Source organism: Alexandromys fortis, unplaced genomic scaffold, assembly GCF_014885135.2.
Source record: "Alexandromys fortis isolate MF-2015 unplaced genomic scaffold, M_Fortis_MF-2015_v1.1 scaffold_9, whole genome shotgun sequence".
Classification (NCBI taxonomy): domain Eukaryota; kingdom Metazoa; phylum Chordata; class Mammalia; order Rodentia; family Cricetidae; genus Alexandromys; species Alexandromys fortis.
Window position 1 is genome coordinate 18102632 of NW_026067892.1, and position 19307 is coordinate 18121938.

General features: G+C 45.4%; 1 protein-coding gene across 1 annotated transcript; it reads left to right on the top strand.

Moving 5' to 3' along the window:
* The first annotated feature begins 196 nt into the window (after positions 1–196).
* Positions 197–18392, top strand: Ddx21 (DExD-box helicase 21). Its single transcript, XM_050138076.1, has 15 exons — positions 197–363; positions 2690–3112; positions 4180–4255; positions 4498–4676; positions 5726–5843; positions 6757–6942; positions 8128–8273; positions 8965–9114; positions 9512–9673; positions 10658–10777; positions 11707–11780; positions 13457–13616; positions 14278–14412; positions 15495–15539; positions 15981–18392. The coding sequence occupies exons 1-15, from the start codon at positions 277–279 to the stop codon at positions 16236–16238; spliced, it is 2319 nt and encodes a 772-aa protein (XP_049994033.1). The 5' UTR covers positions 197–276; the 3' UTR covers positions 16239–18392.
* The last annotated feature ends 915 nt before the right edge of the window (positions 18393–19307 follow it).

Consider the following 19307-nt stretch of genomic DNA (forward strand, 5'->3'; position numbering starts at 1 on the left):
CGTCACCCAGTTCTAGCTGGCTAGACGTATTTATCTCACAGGGCCGGTGGGAATCCAGCTCTAGTTAAACGAGAATACCAAGAGAGCCTCCACGCTGCACCCACCGATCCCTTCCAGGGCCAAGCGAACCCAAGCTTTCGGGTGTTCGCTGCTTCCGCCGGATGCGCCCCGGTCCGGAAGTGACGCGCTAGGGCGGGCTGAGAGGCGGTGTGCGTTCTCTCTCTCCTTTGCACGCGGTGCAGGAAGCCGGTAGGCCTGAGCTGCTCGTGCTGAATAATGCCGGGAAAACTCCGCAGCGAGTCCAGGTTGGGATCAGACGCGGCCGAGGAGAGCATGGAGAAGCTGCCGAAGTCAAGCGACAAGGTGAGGCTTGGGGTGCCGGGCAGAGCCGGACCCGGCAGGGAGCGCGTGGCCCCCGGCGGCGCTCAGGCGGCTGGCGCGTCCCGGGCCACGCGTTACGGGCCAGGCTTGAGAGTGCGGAAGGGGTTTGCTGTTCGCGTCACAGTGAGGACTGGAGTCGCAGTCAGCCAGGCCTGAAACTGGGGCACATGGGCGGCATCTGCAGTGACACACGGACACGGGTCCCCCTTTAAAAAAGAAAAAACACCTCAGAAAACGAGGTGATGCAGGTCTTTCTAGTATTTGTCGTTTAGATCTGCGTGGAACTGGAGTCGGGCTAAGTGAACACCCTCTTGTAGAGGGGATCTGTGTGAGCAAGGTTAAATCGCCTTCGCTCTTCTTCCTGGGATGAGATTTAACGTGACAGTCTCTAACGATCAAAGTAGAGACGTGGAAGGGAACGGAAGTTGTCCTAGATAGAACTCTTGTGTTGCGCGACTTAGTTGACGTTTTTGCTGTCCTGGGGAGGTTTTTAGGTAGGAGCCTTTTAAAGAAACAGAAATGGATTTGGATAAGGTGGAAACCGCTTGGATCAAAGCGTTCCGGGTTTGCATCCGCGTGTTCAGCTATGGCATGCCGTAGTCAGGAGGGAGGGACCTGCCTCCTCGCTTAGGTTCCAAACTCTACCTCTGACTAATTTTCACATATGGTAGCACGTGTTGAAGGGGCGGGGAGATTATAATCCATTATTTTTAAGATGATTTTTGTGGCTATCGGGTAGCAAACCTTCGGCCGGTCACATGTTGGCAGGTGATGTACCACTGAACCTTAGCGCGCCCCAGCGGTTCTCAACATGTGGGTCGTGACTCCACAGTATCAGATATCCCGCGTATCAGATAATTTGCTGTCCGATTCACTGCAGTAGCAAAATCACAGTAATGAGGTAGCGATGAAAATCATTTCTGTTGGTGGGGTCACTACAACATGAGGAACTGTGTACTAAAGGGTTGCGGCATTAGGAAGTTTGAGAACCACTGGCGTGGCCGGCCGGCGATTTGCGAGTAGAGGGCAGGCCGGGGGCGGGGGTGGAATTTAGCGCACTTCTGTTTAGTTCCACGCTTCTCGACTCCTAATTGGTACAAGTTTTCAATACATGTCCATTTAAATAAAGTCTATGTTTTAAGTATGAGAATGATAGCTTGGATTTTATTAGTAGTTTTCTCTTCATATAGTGTCATTATGTAAATTCATTTCATCCGTCGAAGTATAAATTTCATGAGTGTTTTTGCCATATAGGGAAAAGAAACCCACTTTTGAGAGCACCTGTCTGAGGGCATAACAGTTTCTCTTATAGTCACTTTGAACCGTACTGGGCCACCGTTCCTGTGTGTGCCCCTGTGGATGGGTATGCCTACTCCTGCGTGTGGAAGCTAGAGGTCAACCCTGTGTGGGTGGGGTGTCTTCTAACACTTCCCAAGTTTCTCTCTGAGTCTGGACACCTCTGGTTAACCTAGGCTCCAGCCCCACCACTGGGGTGACAGGCGCCTGCCCCTACACCCATCTTTTTACAAGGGTGCTAGAGTTTCCGGTTCAAGTTCTCGTGCTTGAACTGAAAGCATTTTGCCCCCCTGGACCGTTTCCCCAGCTCTTGGTCCCTTTTTGAAGTGTGTAGCTTAGAGCCTTAGGGGTCCCTTAGAATCTCTGGGAAAATTCAGTTTTGTATGATTGGCCAGTGTGAACTGAAGAGGTACTTGGGGGAGCTCCTTATGCCCCATGGCTGTTATATATACATATCTCCATTGTGCTAAGAAATGGAGTTAAAACAGATACTGTGGGGTTTTTTCTTAACTAATTTTCTTAAACCTTTTGAAATTATAATAGAATTACATTAAGCCAGGTGTAGTGGTGTGCACCTTTAATTCTAGCATTTGGGAAGCAGAGACAGGCAGATCTCTGTAAATTCAAGGCCAGCCTGCTCTACAGAATGAGTTCCAGGACAGCTAGTTCTATGAGATCCCGTCTCTAAAAATTATATAATTGCGTAATTGCCCCCTTCTTTCACCTCCATGTAACCCTCACCTTGCTCGCTTCGAAATTCCTGGTCTTCTTTTGAATTGTTTACATGTGCGCGCGCGCGCACACACACACACACTCCTAAATATTCTCTCCATCCCCATGCTACCTGTATGTATGATTTCGGGGCAGAGTTTTTTAACTTATACAGTGTTGAAATGCCTAAAGCTGTGTTCTTCATAACTATAAGTAACCCTGAAATAATCCAAAATTGGTGGATTTTACACACAAGTATAGTGGGTTTGTTCAGTGCTGTGCTGTCTTTATTAATTTCTAGAAAACTAAAAAAGAAAAGACAAAATCCAAGACAGAAGAAGCAACAGACAGAACGGAAGAAGCTGTTTCCTCCAAAGCCAAATCAGTTAAAAAGAAAGGGCCTGCTGAAGATGATGTGGATCCCCCTAAGCCCAAGAAGACCAAAAAGCAAGAGGAGGCACCTCAGGACGACACTGCTTCTAAAAGCAAGACCTCCAAGAAGAAAAAGGAGCCCCTTGACAAGAAATCGGCCTCTGCTAAAACCAAAGAAATAAAAGCTGAGGAACCTTCAGAGGAAGACGCAGATGTTCCTAAGCCCAAGAAGATGAAGAAAGGGAAGGAAGCAAATGGAGACATTGGAGAGAAAAGCCCCAACCTGAAGAACGGATTCTCTCATGCGGAGTCGAGTGACGCTACTGGCGAAGACAGCAGTGAGACAGAGAAGGTGAGGCTGACTTCCCTTTCATCTGTTCTTATTGTGTGTGTTTGGTTGTGTGCGTGCGGACAACACTTGCAGGAGCTCATTCGTTCCCTCCTCCTGGGTCCTGGGGACTGAACTTGGCAGGCTTCGTTTGAGCACCTTGCCCGCTGCTGTCTCACCAACTGACAGTAGAGTAGAGTGGACTGCTATAGAGAAGGTAGACTGTTCCATTGCTTCAGGGGAATAGATAATTGCTACACGTAATTGTAACATTTTAAAATTGTTTGGGTAGTGGATGTTGAACCCAAGGCCTTAAGCATACATGTTATTTTAATAGGAAATTTGATGTGTCAGCACCTCATTGGGGTGCATAACAAGCTCTGGCGGAGCACTTTGCATCAGAGAGTTGATTTCACCCTCCTTCAACACAAGGTTTCTCTGTAGCCCTGGCTGTCCTAGAGCTCACTCTGAAGACCAAGCTGGCGTCAATCCTCCTGCCTCTGCCTCCTGAGTGCTGGGATTAAAGGTGTACACCACATTAAGTGATGAGGTCTTATTGTGTATTCTGCCTCCTTGTGCCTCTCAAATGCTAGGAATAAAGGCACACACCAGTCCTCTTTATCCTTATTAGGCATTAAGGCAGGTTGAGACAGGGTCTTGTAATGTTCCCAGCCTGGCTTTGAACTTGCTGTGCAGTCGACAGCCCGAGAGGGTGTGTTGAGGTGAGGGGACGCTTGCAGGGATTTGTTCTTTCTCCTCTGCAGGGCCTGAGATTGAAATGGCTGACATGTCAGGCTTAGGCAGCATGGCCTTTTCCCTACTGAGTGATCTCACCAGCCCCTCCTTGATTGGTTTTTAAACTGATGTTTTGTGTTTTTAAGGACATTCAGTTTTTGTGGAGGGCCGGAGCAAGTACCATGGCATTTGGACAACTTGTGGAGTCAGTTTTCTGTCTGCCCAGTGGGTTCTGCTGATCAAACTGTCAGGCTTTGGCCGCCTCTGCCCCAGTCTATATGAGAATAGACTCTTCAGAGGCTTCCTCGTTCACTTGCTTGTGAGTTACTGATTTCTGTGGTCTTGTTCTTTGATAGGAAATACCTGTGGAACAGAAAGAAGGCGCTTTCTCTAATTTCCCCATATCTGAAGAGACTATCAAGCTTCTCAAAGGTAAGATTGCCTGGTGTCAGAATTTGAATTCACTCTCTTGGTTGTGGTGAATGGGGACCAATTCTTCCGGTAGGCATCTCTGCCACGGTGAAGTAGGCTGGTGTCTTGGTTCAGTTATTAAGTCAGTATCTAGAAATGTGAGCCTGGCTTGCTTTCTGTCATCTCTGTCCTTTTCCAGCTAAGCTCCCCAACACTGAAAATAAACACAATAATGCCAAGTCACATGGTTGATTTGTTCACAGCTCGTGGGGTGAGTTACCTGTTTCCTGTACAAGCCAAGACATTCCACCATGTGTACAGTGGGAAAGACTTAATTGCCCAGGCACGGACAGGAACCGGGAAGACATTCTCCTTTGCCATCCCTTTGATTGAGAAGCTTCAGAGTGGGCTACAAGAGAGGAAGAGAGGCCGTGCTCCTCAGGTAACTATCTTAAGCTCATCCTAGGCCCCAGCCCAGTTTGTATATGCTAATTAGTATTGGGTTCCTCCAAGGTCCTTGTGCTCTCTGACCATAGGCTGGGGTGATTCTTTGAATTGTTGGATACCAGCTCTATATGTCTAGTACTGTGATCTGTCCTGGTTGTGATCACCCGTGCTTACTATAATGTTCTTATCCCCGTTAAAATGCTGGATGTGCCTGGGACTCACAGACTTGATCCTAGGTGTTTAGTTACTTGAGACACGGTCTCTATGTAGACTTGGCTGGCCTCTAGCTCATGGCGATCTACCTGCCTCTTGGTTGCTGGGGTTGTAAAGTCAGGTAGTACCATGGCTTCTGGGTATAGTTTTTGCTGTTAATCTGGAATGAACTGAGTGAGTGGGCCCTGCCAGTTGTAGTTTAAGTCTAGGCTTGGCCTCCATCTGGCCCCTGGACTTTTGGTTTACTCTTCAGTATCTCACGAAGGTTGTTGAGAACTAAATCAGACTAATGCGTAGAAAGTACTTTTAATAGTGCATAAGGAACCTGGGAAAATTGTTCCAGCTAATGTTGGTGAAGCCCCTCCAGGTTGTTTCCCCAACTCTAGTTCTTCTCCGGAGCAGCAAACATTTAAACACGTTCTTCTAATTAGCTTGATCACGGAGTCTTAGAATATTGCCTGGGGATTGTCTTAGTGGTCTTGTTTATATAGCGTGTGATATCTATTGCAAAACAAGATAAATGTTTAGGGTATATGTCACGATGAGAAGGATGACGGGGCTGGAGAGGTGGCTCAAGAGTTAAAAGCACTGGCTGGCTGCTCCTCCAGAGGACCCAGGTTTGGTTCCCAGCTCCCACTTGGTGGCTTACCTCAGATTGCAGAGGAACAAGCACCCTCTTCTAGCCCCCTCGGGCACTGAGTGCACCTGGTACACAAAAATAGAAATAAACCTTTTTAAAAAGTAGATAAGTAGGATGAGTTCATCGTGAATTCTGGAGTGGTTGAGAAACATACTGTGCAGCACTTTGAAGCTCTGTCTTTTCTCGTTCAGGTACTAGTTCTCGCACCTACAAGAGAATTAGCAAATCAAGTGAGCAAAGACTTCAGTGACATCACAAAAAAGTTATCGGTGGCTTGCTTTTATGGTGGAACTCCTTATGGTAGTCAAAGTAAGTAAGTCAGTTCAAAAGCCAGGGAGGGAAGTGTGCCTGCCAGCCATTGTTCTGGGTGCCTCCTCCACTTGAATTCTGTCTTTATCTTATTTTGGGGTTCTCTCTGGACTGTTTAAAAGGCCAAGAGCAGGATTCTGGGTGATTCAAGGTAAATCTTAGGGTGTTTATTTGCCTAAAGACTGCAGCATATCAAACCCAGTGTGCCGGGTTTGCCTCTTTTCCATGCATGTTTCTTGCTGCAAGCAGACTTTTTCACAGGCATCAGCTAAGGTTGCAATTCCTTCTTCCTATCTATTGCATTCTGGTCTGGACCTCTCTCTTCTCTGAAAGGAAGATGAGGCATTGGCACGAATGAATATGGTTTCCATCCTCGGTGACGTCAGTGACCTTGGAAGGCCTGGGTTTAATTGAATCTTGACTGATCGCATAGTAATTAAAGTGTCCAAGTTGCTTAACTTTTCTATTTTTGAAGGGTGTATTAGAAAATGTAAGGTGCCCCGTGTAATCCCTGGGCCTCCTTATTGTTCCAGTATTGCGCAGTGCGTGAACCGTACGTTCCCAGTGTTTCTGTGCCTCATTAGAGTGTTCGCCCTTCTGTGCTGTCTTACACTCCTACACCCAGTTACCCTACAGAATGTTCCTCCTATTTCTTAGCTACACATAGTAAGTGGCACACTTGGGGAGGTTGAGGTAGGAAAGAGGGCTGGGCTCCAGAGTGTTTAGAACTACATATTAATGCCGTTTCAACCTCCACACCCCCCCCCCCCAAAAAAAAAACTTCTTTTACTTGCAGCATGTTACTTTATAGCTGTCTAGTAAGAGTTGAGAATGAAAATGTGTGTAAATGGATACGCCATGCTGGTAAAAGGAATTTTAAGTCAAAGCAACTCTTTGCTGGAATCTTTTATAGTCGAGCGGATGCGGAGTGGGATTGATATCCTGGTTGGGACCCCGGGTCGTATTAAAGACCACCTGCAGAATGGAAAGCTGGATCTCACCAAACTTAAACATGTTGTCCTGGATGAAGTTGACCAGATGTTGGACATGGGTTTTGCTGATCAAGTAGAAGAAATTTTATGTGTGGCATACAAGAAAGGTAAGCCCCAAATTTAAGGGATTGATGGAAGGGTGGGGTCATGGTAAAATTGTCTTCCAGGAGATAAGTAAGGACACTTACTCAAGGAAACTTAGAATATGTATTATTTTTTTATTTAATTTTGTTTTTTTGAGACAGGGTTTCTCTATAGCCCTTAATGTCCTGGTACTAGCTCTTGTAGACAAGGCTGCCTTTGAACTCACTGAGATCCACCTGCCTCTACCTCAGGAGTGCTGGCATTAAAGGTGTGCACCACCTTGTGACTAAGATGTGACTAATTTTTAAAGCCAGCATTCTACAATTGGTAAAAGCTTGGTGGAGTAAAAGAAAAATTTCCTTTTCTGATAGCTTGATAACACTGTTCTAACAACTAATTATAAATCAGTGTTTACTATTCAAACCCTGTCAAGTGATTGGGCATGATTTATTCTTCCATGTGCCACTTTCTGCCTTTATTCATATAGAGGATTCTATTTACAGTGGTTCTGCATGACTGGGAACTGGTTCTGTAACACGGTCTCCTTAAGCAGAGCTGCTGGTGTAGCTGTGAAGTGCACTGAAGGCTTCCACCAGCTATTCCCTTTGAAGAATCTGAACACCATAGTGCTCCTAAGTCCAGACGGCTTTGTCATTGGGGGTGCTGAGGATTAGCTGAAGGCCTTGTCACTGGAGTCTATATTCTTTTAGACTTACATATTATATATATATAGTGTTCTGCATCATGTATGCCTATACACTAGAGGAGGGCACAGATGTCATTACAGATGGTTGTGAGCCACCGTGTGGTTGCTGGGAACTGAACTCTTGAGCTCTGAGCCATCTCACCTCAGATTCTGGATTCTTAAAATGCAAAGCTACTATGAGTTTTGTTACAGGCTGTTTAATTATAGATCCATGCTGTTTGGTACCTGGACTTCCAGAATTGCTTGTCCAGTTTGTGGGAAAGGACAAAGGCTAGAAAGCAAAATAGGTTTCAAAATGCTTTGAGCATCCTTTCTGATGACAAGTTATATCAGTTTTTGTGTATTGGGAGTTTTCAGCATTTTTATTTTTGTGTCTTTGATGTGTGGCTGGCCACCGGTGGCTGGTCGTAATGGTGACGCACCCTGGAGGTGCCAGGTGAGGTGAAGTACTGTGTGTACAGCCTTGTTTGGATTATTCACACTGACTTCTTTTTCCCCAAAGATTCTGAAGACAACCCCCAAACATTGCTTTTCTCTGCAACTTGCCCTCATTGGGTATTTAATGTTGCTAAGAAATACATGAAATCTACATACGAACAGGTGGACCTGATTGGTAAAAAGACTCAGAAAGCAGCCATAACTGTGGAGGTAAATGATTCATTTAGTTGCCGGAATTAGTATTAAATTGTCAGTCATTTTGTTTCCTGTCTGATAGTTCTAAGATTCGCAAATACAAGCTCTTTTTCCAGATAAATACTTAGTCCGTATGAAGAGCCAAGTAAAGTGCATCTTTCTCTTTTATGTATGGTGTCTGTGCTTTCTGGATTTCACCATCTAGTAGCCTGATTTCAGAGTCACTTGAAACCTTGTGTTTGAATTAGATAAAGTAATTACTTTTAGAATTTAGCCACTAGAGAGCAGGGCAATCTGACACATCTTGAATCTGTTCCATCTTAGGCTCCGGTACCTAGATGAATTCATTTCACCCAAGGAGAGGCCTGTACAGATTGTATTTTAAGTGGATGAAGGGGCATAGCACATGTAATCCTTTCTTGTCAGTTACTTGGTTTTCTGCAGGAGCCTGGGAGATAGCGTTTCCTGATTACGTTAAAATGTAAAGAAGCCAGACGCTTTTTGGAGAGAGTCGAGAGGCCTGGGGACAGACCATGTTGCTCTTTATTTTATTTAGCTTCCTTCTTTCTTCTAAGCAGTGGTGGCAGCAGACAGCCCTGTAAGGCCTGCATTTACTTCCTGTACCACGACATTAGATTTAAGAGTTGAGAAGGGAGATGTGAGGTCCCAGCAAGGCTATACTAAGTGCCGTTTCTTCTCTTCAAAGCATCTGGCGATTAAGTGCCACTGGAGTGAGAGGGCAGCGGTCATTGGGGATGTGATCCGAGTGTACAGCGGTCATCAGGGACGCACTATCATCTTCTGTGAAACCAAGAGAGAAGCCCAGGAACTGTCACAGAATTCGTGCATAAAGCAGGTCGGTCCTTCCTTATCATGCCGGAAAGGGCTGGGGCACCAGACACTCTTCATCTTGGACATATTTGCGGTCACCCGGTGACTTGCAGGTGTGTTAGATTAGGGAAGCTGCTCTGATGGTTGGGGTTTATGTCATCGATCAGTCCTGCCGCGCAGGTGCTGGTTCTCATGAAAGCTACACTCATAGTCTGTCTTGATGGTTTCTCAGCCTCAGAGAGTGATGTTGGGCTGAGGGCTGCAGACAGTTGAAGGTTTTTCCATGTAAGACGCAGATGTAAGAAGGCATCTGTTTTTCACTCTAATGTTTCTGAAAGGAGTATCTCCAGATTGAGCCCTTGGACCTCGTGGAGGGTGGTGTGGTGGGTTTGTATTCTTAGGTTAGTTTATGTCTTTGCCAGGATGCCCAGTCGTTGCACGGCGACATTCCACAGAAGCAAAGGGAAATCACCCTGAAAGGTTTCCGAAATGGCAGTTTTGGCGTTTTGGTGGCGACCAATGTTGCTGCACGTGGCTTAGACATCCCTGAGGTTGACCTGGTTGTCCAAAGCTGCCCGCCGAAGGTGAGGCTTTTGTTTGTTTTTGTTCTTTTCCTAAACAAGAATAAAACATTGCTTTTGGGTTTTGGGGTACTAAAAGTTACTTCCCTGACTTTTATGTGGTTTTCTGTAAATTGGCTGCCAGTCGTGGTAACATACACCTTTCATTCCAGTATTCTGTGTTTGATGGTTCGAGAGTTTCTGGCCAACCATTTGCTACCTTGCCCGGCTGTTTACTTTTGTAGTTTTTTATTATGTATTTAGATCTTGAAGGCTTGCAGAAGAGAATATAATAACCTGTTGATAACTTGTTTTTATGTAGTGTCTTGCAGTGATAGGACTTAGGCGTATGTCTTTAGATGTCTGCCCCATTTCTGATTTCCATCTTTCACCCTCAATCCTCACCCGCCCCCCTTCATATTAGTGTCTTCCAGCAGTCTCCCCAGTCCTCAGGTAAAACCTTTTTTCATAGGGTCTTTCCTTTTCTGAAGTCTATACAGTCAGTTTCGGTGGGTTTGTGGGTGGGTGGGTGGGTGGGTGGGTGGGTAGATAGATAGATAGATAGATAGATAGATAGATAGATAGATAGATAGATAGAAAGCATGTGAGAAAGAACAGTCAGTGTTTGTCTTCCAAGTCGGTTCTTTCCATTTTCCTGCAAATTTCATCATTGCATATTTTGTAATATAGTAAAATTCATTGTGCCTGTAGACATTTTCCTTATCCATTCTTTGTTGGACATCTAGGCCGGTCCCATGTCTTTTTGTTGTGTATAGATATAGTCTTAACTTGCTAGCAAGTTTTTTTTTTTTAAAGACTTGATATATTGTTAAAATAGATTTTAATACTTGTACTGCAGCCACTTGGCTTGGCAATACACATACCCTTGGAATGTTTGCACACAGGATAGGAAGCACTGTTGGAGAGGTTTTGAGACTCAGTTTCATTCACTGACCTGTGCATGCTGCTTTGTTTTATTCTTATCACTCATGTGCTTGGTTTCCATAGGATGTGGAGTCCTACATTCACCGTTCAGGGCGGACAGGCAGAGCTGGAAGGACAGGGGTTTGCATCTGCTTTTATCAGCACAAGGAAGAGTACCAGTTAGTGCAAGTGGAGCAGAAAGCGGTAAAGTGATTTTCTAACTTGAATTCGACACATGCTAAGTTCTGAAGGCAAGGTCAGTCTTTAGGACCATGGCTAGAAGTGTCTTAGATATGGGTTTCCCATGGTAGGAAGGCTAAAAAATTGCATTTGAAAGTAATGATGCATTTCTTATATTTGAAAGGTAATTCTTGGACAATAGTATGAACATGACCAGAAATACTTGAGGTTAGAGTGTGGAGAAGGGATAATGGGGAAGAGCATTAGAAGGATAGAGGGAGCTGGAGTATGGTACATGGACCTACAACACTGAGGCAGGAGGATCACCATGAGTTTGAGGCTAAATATTCTTACAGAATTGATAATATTTATGGATGATTCCTCCTCTAGGAGGACCTTAGCTGCTCTCCCCTTGCATTGGGTGGGCTTCAGTTAGTGCCTGCCACACAGAACAGAGTGGTGTGTCTGATATGAACGGGAGTCCATTGCCTTCCGTGGTGAAGTGGTGTCCCTGGTGAGAGGTGGTGAGATGGGCATTCACCTGTGGGATGCATTCTGTCCCCAAACCCATAGACTCAGTCTACAGATGAGAGAAAAGGCATCAGACAGTCTCGCATTGAAGGTCATCCTATAACATACCTCCTTAGAACTTTAAAAGTCCTGGAAACCAGAGACAGATAGGCACAGAATAAAGTGGATTATTTGGTAGACCTAAGAAATAAGTTACTTGGGCTGGAGAGATGGCTCAGCGGGTAAGAGCATTGCCTGCTCTTCCATAGATCTGGAGTTTGAATCCCAGCAATCACGTGGTGGCTCGTAAGATTTGGTGCCCTCTTCTAGTATGCAAGCAGAACACTGTATTACATAATAAATAAAAAACAAAGAAATAACTTACTTAATCTCAGTAGAAGCAGTAACCCTTATTCATGAAGTTGTGGTTTGTTTTCTTGTAGGGAATTAAATTTAAGCGGGTAGGTGTTCCTTCTGCAACAGAAATAATAAAGGCCTCCAGCAAAGATGCCATCAGGTGCGTTTTCTACCATCACCACAGTCTGTTTCAATGCTGCTTCTTGGACCTTTAAAAGTTTCTGTATTCCTTCCAAAGCCTTAATATAACCAGCTGCTTTATACAAAACAGCCAACTTGGTAGAATAAACATCCATATTTCTTGTCATCCCTGCCTGTTTCTCAGGGGAGCCGCTATCCGTAATTGGGATGTTTCCCACTTTGTGACTGGTTAGTTGGGGTTACAGGCAACATTCCAGATCTTCATCCTGTATTCCCCCTGTGGTAGAGTGAAAGCTGGTGAATGCAGGGTTGTTCAGCTGTAGTAGTGGTAGTGACCTCACGGTGTAGGATCATCCTGTAGGTCGAAAGATTTTCAGCAGATTAGGATTTCTTGCTGTGGTCCCTGTGCATCATAGTCTGGAGTAAGTTCGGTAAAAGTTGTGTGAGCCAAAATCTGTTCTGCGTATGTGTCTGCCGAGCAGAGTGCAACAGGTTACCACTGTAGATGTGTGACATGCTCATGTTACAACAGGCAGAAAGGGTCAGGGCCCCAGAAGTCTGCAATTTGCATGTAAGTCAGGATGGTGAACAGTTGTCTATTGCAGCCCCAAGCCGGGGCTGGATGTTGGCAGTCTCAGAATGGCACCACATCGTGCCTCGGGGCTCAGGAAGTGAATGCTGTAAAGTGACAGTGTGAAAATGGAGAAGGCGCCTAAAAGCAGCTTCCCAGGACCTTGGTAATGACTTGAGGCCTCACCTGACCAGAGCTTGCCTGCAGAGCAGTAGCCAGGAGTGCAGAAGATGTCTGCCTGAGCCATATCTGGTAGGGTTACCTAGGGAACAATGGCGGAGTGGTGCTGTAGTCAGTCACCCTTGCAGCTTCCCTGGGAGTTTAGGAAGTTGGTCTCTACCGAAGTACGCAGTTTGAGTGGGTAATGAGTAGGCAGGGAGCCCATGAGCGATGAAGGTGTTGGCTGTCATTGTCGTGTTGAGAGCACTGTGGAGTACTTACTAGAAAAAGAGGCAGGTTCTAGTAGTGTGTAAGAGGTGTCCTTTAGGGTGGCTGCCAGTCCAGCCCACTCTGCATAGCATACAGATACACTGCTTTGATATTGCCAAGACAGTGGCTATCCTCCAGCAAATAACACCTCAAAAAACTGTGATTTAAATCCAATATAGAACATTTGTTTGAGATTTCAGAATATAAGCAGCTATAGTTTTGTCTAGTTCTAAAAGTAACACATAAGTTCAACACTATACTGTTGCAGTATGGGGGCTGGGCATGGTGATGCACACCTGGAATCCTCCTGACAGGAGGGTGAGAGTATATAGCCGGGTCCAGGTGGATGTTGGAAGACCCTGTCCCAGAGAGCACAACAAAAGCAAACAAATGTGCTCTTGAACCTCATTGCATCTCATACTGAGACAGTCTTCTGTCCCAAGAGAGCCTGGAAGCAGTGTGGTAGAAGATGACCCTGTACTTCCGATCCTCTTGTCTCCACCTCCTAAGTGCCTAAGGCACACAGCAGCACCTCCAGTTTCTGCAGTGCTAGGATTAAGCCCAGGACTTGCCTTTATGCCAGTTTAGCCACACCCCTAGTTGTGCCAATGTCCATTTGAAAGCTCGTTTATTTTCAGTTATTGTAGTGTCTCTTGTATTAATTATTCTCTAACAAATTCACTCTCAAACCACAGGCTTTTGGATTCTGTGCCTCCCACCGCCATCAGCCACTTCAAGCAGTCAGCTGAAAAGCTGATTGAGGAGAAGGGGGCTGTAGAGGCCCTGGCGGCCGCACTGGCCCACATTTCAGGGGCCACATCAGTCGACCAGCGCTCCTTGATCAACTCACAAGCGGTAAATTTGGGGTACTTTATAAAATGGTATAAGCAAGACTAAAAGAGTTCATTTGAACTTCCTGATTGATTGGCTTCACCTCTAGGAGGTGGGAAGGCACTGGCTGTGTTTAGCTATTTTCCTAATTAAAAACAAACTTAATAGGGCAAAACAGATAAATGTTTCCCAGGGATGGATTGGGAGGAGAAGGCTAATATATAAATGGCCTGCTGCCCAAGCCTGACGACCACAGGACCACACAGTGGAGGAAGAGAGCATTTCTGCACCTGCTCTCTAGCCTCTACATGCAAGCTCACAGGGAAACAAACAAATTAAAATGTTCTAAAACCGAGTGCAAACCCACTGTCCTGAGTGTTGTAATGGTGAATTCTTTTGATACAATGAGGTTTCCTGTTTTTCATGAAGTAATTGTAGACCCATGTGGCATAAGATGTACACAGATTCCCTGGGCGTCAACCAGTCCCTCCAGTGCAGACTTGAGAAGAGTAATGACTGGATACTGACATTGCTGCTCTCCCATCAGTCTACCCACGCCCATTCTGTGTGGCTGGGTGGTGCACTGTCAGGGAGAGCCTCCCCCAGAGCCTTTTCTCCTCAGAGCAAGTGTTGATGACACTGATTGATTTTTCAAGACTTAACTTTTATGCTCTCTCTCCCTAAGGGCTTTGTCACAATGATCCTACAGTGCTCGATCGAGATGCCCAACATTAGCTATGCTTGGAAAGAACTCAAGGAGCAGCTGGGCGAAGGCATTGATGCCAAAGTGAGGGGGATGGTCTTCCTCAAAGGAAAACTGGTGAGTATGGGGCCACAGCTTAGTTTGGTGGTTAGCATGGTGACCAGGATGTGTCCTCTCCCGTGGTGCTGTCTCCAACGCAGACTGTTGTGTAGTTATCACTGTGCCTTTATGGGAAAATGAGAATATAAAGGGCAGATAAGTATTGGAGAACTGGTTTTGACTAAGGGATCCCTTGATGGTCACACACACGGATGTACATGGAAATCCAGAGCTCCAGTGTTAGGTAGGAAATGCCTGATCAGAGAAGCCGTGAGCCTAAGCTGGGGGTCAACTTGTTCTGCTTACCAGCTCCACATTGCCACTCCTCCTACCCTTTACTGTGGGGATACCAAGCACCCTGTGCCTTATTCTCCCTAGGGCCTGACCTTGGTTGCTTACTGTGCCTTCCCCTCCACGGTGTTCTTTAAGACTTAGCTTTGACTCTCGGTGCAGCTTCCCAGGCTCGGTATATAATTCATTAGAGGAGTCCTTACCTGGATGGCAGAGTTCTTAGGCATAATATTCACCCTGGTGAATTTTCCCTCCCTCTGATTGCTTACAATGAAGGCCTTAATCCCTGTGACCTATCTGAATGCCCCATTGTTCCTGGAGTTGGCCATGCATAGAGAAGCCCACGAATGTCGGGGTCCTTTAGCACTTGTCTGACACCTATGCTGTGACTGGGTAAATTTCTGGGTGGGGTGGGAAGTGTAGTTCAAACTGCCAGTACAGGAGTAGTTTGGTGCTGTGCTGTTGGTGGCTTCCACAACAGAAAAGGAAAGTACTTATTATTAAAAAGACCATACCATATAAATTATATACCTTCTCTCATGTTCTCACAGAAAACTGAATTATGAAAAACTAGACATCAGCTATATAATTTTCTGCTTTTCATTGTGTCCTCTTGAATATGGGTTAGCATGGCGGTATCCTGGTCCCATTTGGAGCATTTCTTTACCTCCTGCTCCTTTTTAGGAGCATATGTTAGCCATGTTCTGGTTATCTAGCATCAGTATCTGCTGTTTCCTTTACAGCTTTCTTTGTTTTTGGCAGTATCGGTGTGTTGCTTGGATTGAGTCTTTCTTTGCTTTGCTTTCTAGGGAGTTTGTTTTGATGTCCGCACTGAAGCAGTCACAGAAATACAGGTATTTTCTTTTATATTTAGTGTTTGTAGACCCAAATCATTCTGAAAGCCGAGTGAATGTGGGCCACAGAGAGCAGTCTCACTGATTTATTGTGACCTTGCTGCTGGCCTGCCTTGCTCCTCCCTGAAGGTGGATCCAGGGTCTGCCCAACTGCTCTGTGTCGGCACTTTCCTGAGCACTTGCCTGTGCTGTGCTTCCTAGCACTGTGTGACGAGTGTGCTCACAGAGCTACAGCATGGCAGTAGTGAAATTTCAGGTGGAGAGTGAGGGCTGACCCTCCAATAGACTCCACACTGCTCCCACAGCTTTGGGGGCTCATACTTGGCACAAGCAGCTTTTTAAGCACCTGTTTAACAGCTTGTTCCTTGGAGACATGGCAACAGTTTTTCTTGTGGCTTTACCAAATTTCATAAAATCATGGGACAAACCTTCTACCTGCAGGAGAAGTGGCATGATTCAAGACGCTGGCAGCTCAGTGTGGCCACGGAGCAGCCAGAGCTGGAAGGACCCGTGGATGGATATCGAGTTGGCAGGGGTCCGCGTGATGGCAACCGCGGTGCATTCAGAGGACAGCGGGGTGGAAGCAGGAACTTCAGGGGGCAGGGGCAGCGAGGAGGAAATAGAAACTTCAGAGGACAGCGACCCGGAGGTGGCAACAAAGGCCAGAAGCGGAGTTTTAGTAAAGCGTTTGGTCAATGAGTAGAGGCTAGCAGGAACTGTTCACACTGTGGACCCCTCTGCCCTTCCCCCCGTCAAAGCCCCCAGTGCTTCCTTCCTTTTTGATCATTTGCTCAGCCCCCATTCCTTGTAGAGAAATGGGCTCTGGACTGTTTGATCTAACATCATAAGCTGTCTTCGTAGGAACCCAGTTCATCGTTTTCCAACATAGTGTGTAATTTTACAAAGTAAAGCCGGCCGTGGATCTGTCTATCCTTAAGTGTTGACTTTGCAGGTTCATCTTAGTGTGTGTGCGTTTACTGGGGCCTGATCTCAGAACCTCACGTGCCGAGTGTGCACACACCCTACAACTAAACTCCATCTCTACTCCCCAGAATATCTCTCAGTAACGTCCTCCAAAGAAAATCCCTAAGGAATGGCTGCCTCCGGTCTCTGGAGGACTATACATCAAGGGTTTTTTTCCCGTGATAGTTGGCCTCCTAGCCTGTTGACAAACAGTCGCTGGTGTCTGTATGTGTGTGCTGAGGTTTGATGCTGAACAATGCTTTTCAGTGCCTATCAGACTTACTAGCTGATTTGAGCAGTTTGTGGTAAGCTCTGGATGTGGAGGGTGGAACGCAGACAGTATAGATCTCTTCATAGTGTCTCCACATACTCTTGTTTCTCAGCAGAAGGTGTTCTGGTGAATTCTCCATAGTGTGTATAGAAGTACATTTTTATAGGAGCCAGTGTCTTTAAAGTTAGGTTCCAAATGTCTGAAGTTCTTTTCATCAGTAATAAGACTAGATACATGGTATTTAAGTGCTTGTGCCCTTCTTTTAGAAGATTAATTTGCCAGGAAGTAAGGGAAGAGGGCTCAGTTATTGCTGAAGAACTTTTCAGGTCTGGTGCCTTTAATCCTAGCACTAGGGAGGCAGAGAGGCAGGCAGATCTCTGAGTTCAAGGCCAGCCTGGTCTAGAGTGACTTCCAGGACAGCCCCAAAGCTACAAAGAGAAACCCTGTCTCAAAAACAAAACAAAAAATGTTTTCAAAAAGCCACAATAAAGGAATCTCTTCATCTTCACAAGTGAGGAAGCAGGAGAAAGCTTGCTTTAAATGGTGACCACTCTGAGTCATGACTCTTCAAGGAACTATATCTACTAGTGGGCAGAGTGAGACAGTTTTCTCAGTGGCGTTGATCTTAAGCCACAGCATAAGATCTGTTTCTGTTAGGCTGCTTCACTATTGAAAAGTTATCACCATTTAGAGAATTCCAAAACAAGCTGTACAATTGAAGTTGTTGCTTTGCGGGAACTGACGAACTCAGCACCCGGCCCAGCAATAACTGACCCACTTCTCCGCGGTTCTTTCTCGGGGAACCATCCCACCTAGCACAGAAGCCCAAGTGGTGGGTCCTCATGCCTTCCTGGAGATTCTCTACAGGGAATCGTAGGACAGACTCAGAAAGAAAACCAGAATCACATGCTCTGTCTTGTTTCCTCGAATTGTTTAGATCAGCTAAGATCGTCAGGCTCATCCTCTGATGTCAGTGTGAACGGTGCCTCTGGCCTAGCACCACAGGGCTCTGATCACCGCATCAGCTTCAGTTTTCCACTCCGACCAGATGGTTCTTGTCCTCTGTGCTTGGAATTCTTTGGAAATTTTTCTTTGTTGATGACTGTGGCTTATATAGGTTTTGGTTTTGCCCAACCACTGGGCATGCTTTAGTGAAACCTTTCACTATTAGGATAAGAATTTGTGCTGTAGCAAGCTGATGGCAGAACATGCTGGCCTTTCAGGGGAAGAGGCTAAAACCTGGTTTTAGCCTATGGAAAAAATGATCTGCCATAAATCAAACAATGAAGGGAAAGCTATATAGTACATACTGTAAGTGAAGCATAGCTCTCTGAACAAATGAAGATAGGTTTCATCTGTATTCCAGAATCTAAACAATATTTATATGTATAATTTAGCTGTTGTTTGGTTTAAATGAGCTTTATTGGGAAATGTTATCATTTTTACTATTTTCTACAGAGAAAATATTTTCCAGTTTCAGATAACTCTGGATTTTGAATTCTATCTGTTTTTCTGTTCAGGCTGTCTGTGTATTGTACATAAACTGTTTGTACCTTCAGATGACTCACTGTATAAAGTACTGCATTATGCCGTAATAAAGATACTAATGCTTTATAGTTCGCTTTGGTGGCTTTTGTTTTCTAACATGAAAATAGCTTGACATGTTTATAACAATGGCTGCTAAGTATAAACTAGTAAGACTTGGGGCTGGTGTTGTAGCTCAGTTGGTAGAGGCTTGCCTGCCATGCATATTGCATTGAGGAGGTAGAAGCAGGAGGCGCAGGCTAGGTTAGCATTAGTTAAATTCTCGCAAAAATAAAGCAACCCTACATTAGCATTCCTGCCACGTCCACAGCAGTGACTGCCGTGTAGTGACAAAATGCCTCTGCGCTGGCTTTTGCCTGCTGAAGGATTGGGGTTAGAGCTTCTTGGAGCGAAGCCCCAGGTGGTCCCCCTGGCAATCAGTGGTCGAGATAGGACCTGATGCCAGAGGCAGATCTCGTATCTGGAGATGGCCCTGAGAGCGAGCCCTCCTGACACCTTGCCTGATCTTTCTCTGTATTTCTTAATTTTCTTGTTTACAGCTGACCACTTACCAAGAGAACAAAGTACGTCCTTGGCTTGGCTCCACCGTTCATTAAAGCAGTCCTTGAGGAAATAAAGTATGCCCCACGCCACATGAGCCTGGGAAACTTTATTAATTATGAAACAGAAGCGGCTAAAGTTGATATGTTATGAGGGAATCGTCATAGTGAATCAGATTTAGAGAGAAAAGGAGAGTTAGAGAAAATTCCCCTTTATGGAAAGATTAGCTAGATCTCAGAAGCCCTGTTGTCTTTATAGTAAGAAGGAAAGAAAGGAAATTATTGAAAACATGAGACCAGCTTTAATATATTGGTATAGGAACTATCATGAGAAAATGAGAAAACTATTAGGGAATATGGAGCAAAGAATAAAAAACTATATAGATGGAAAGCTAAACACAGGACCCTGGGAATTGGTCTCCCACGGTAGAAGGTAAATAATGGTGTGAG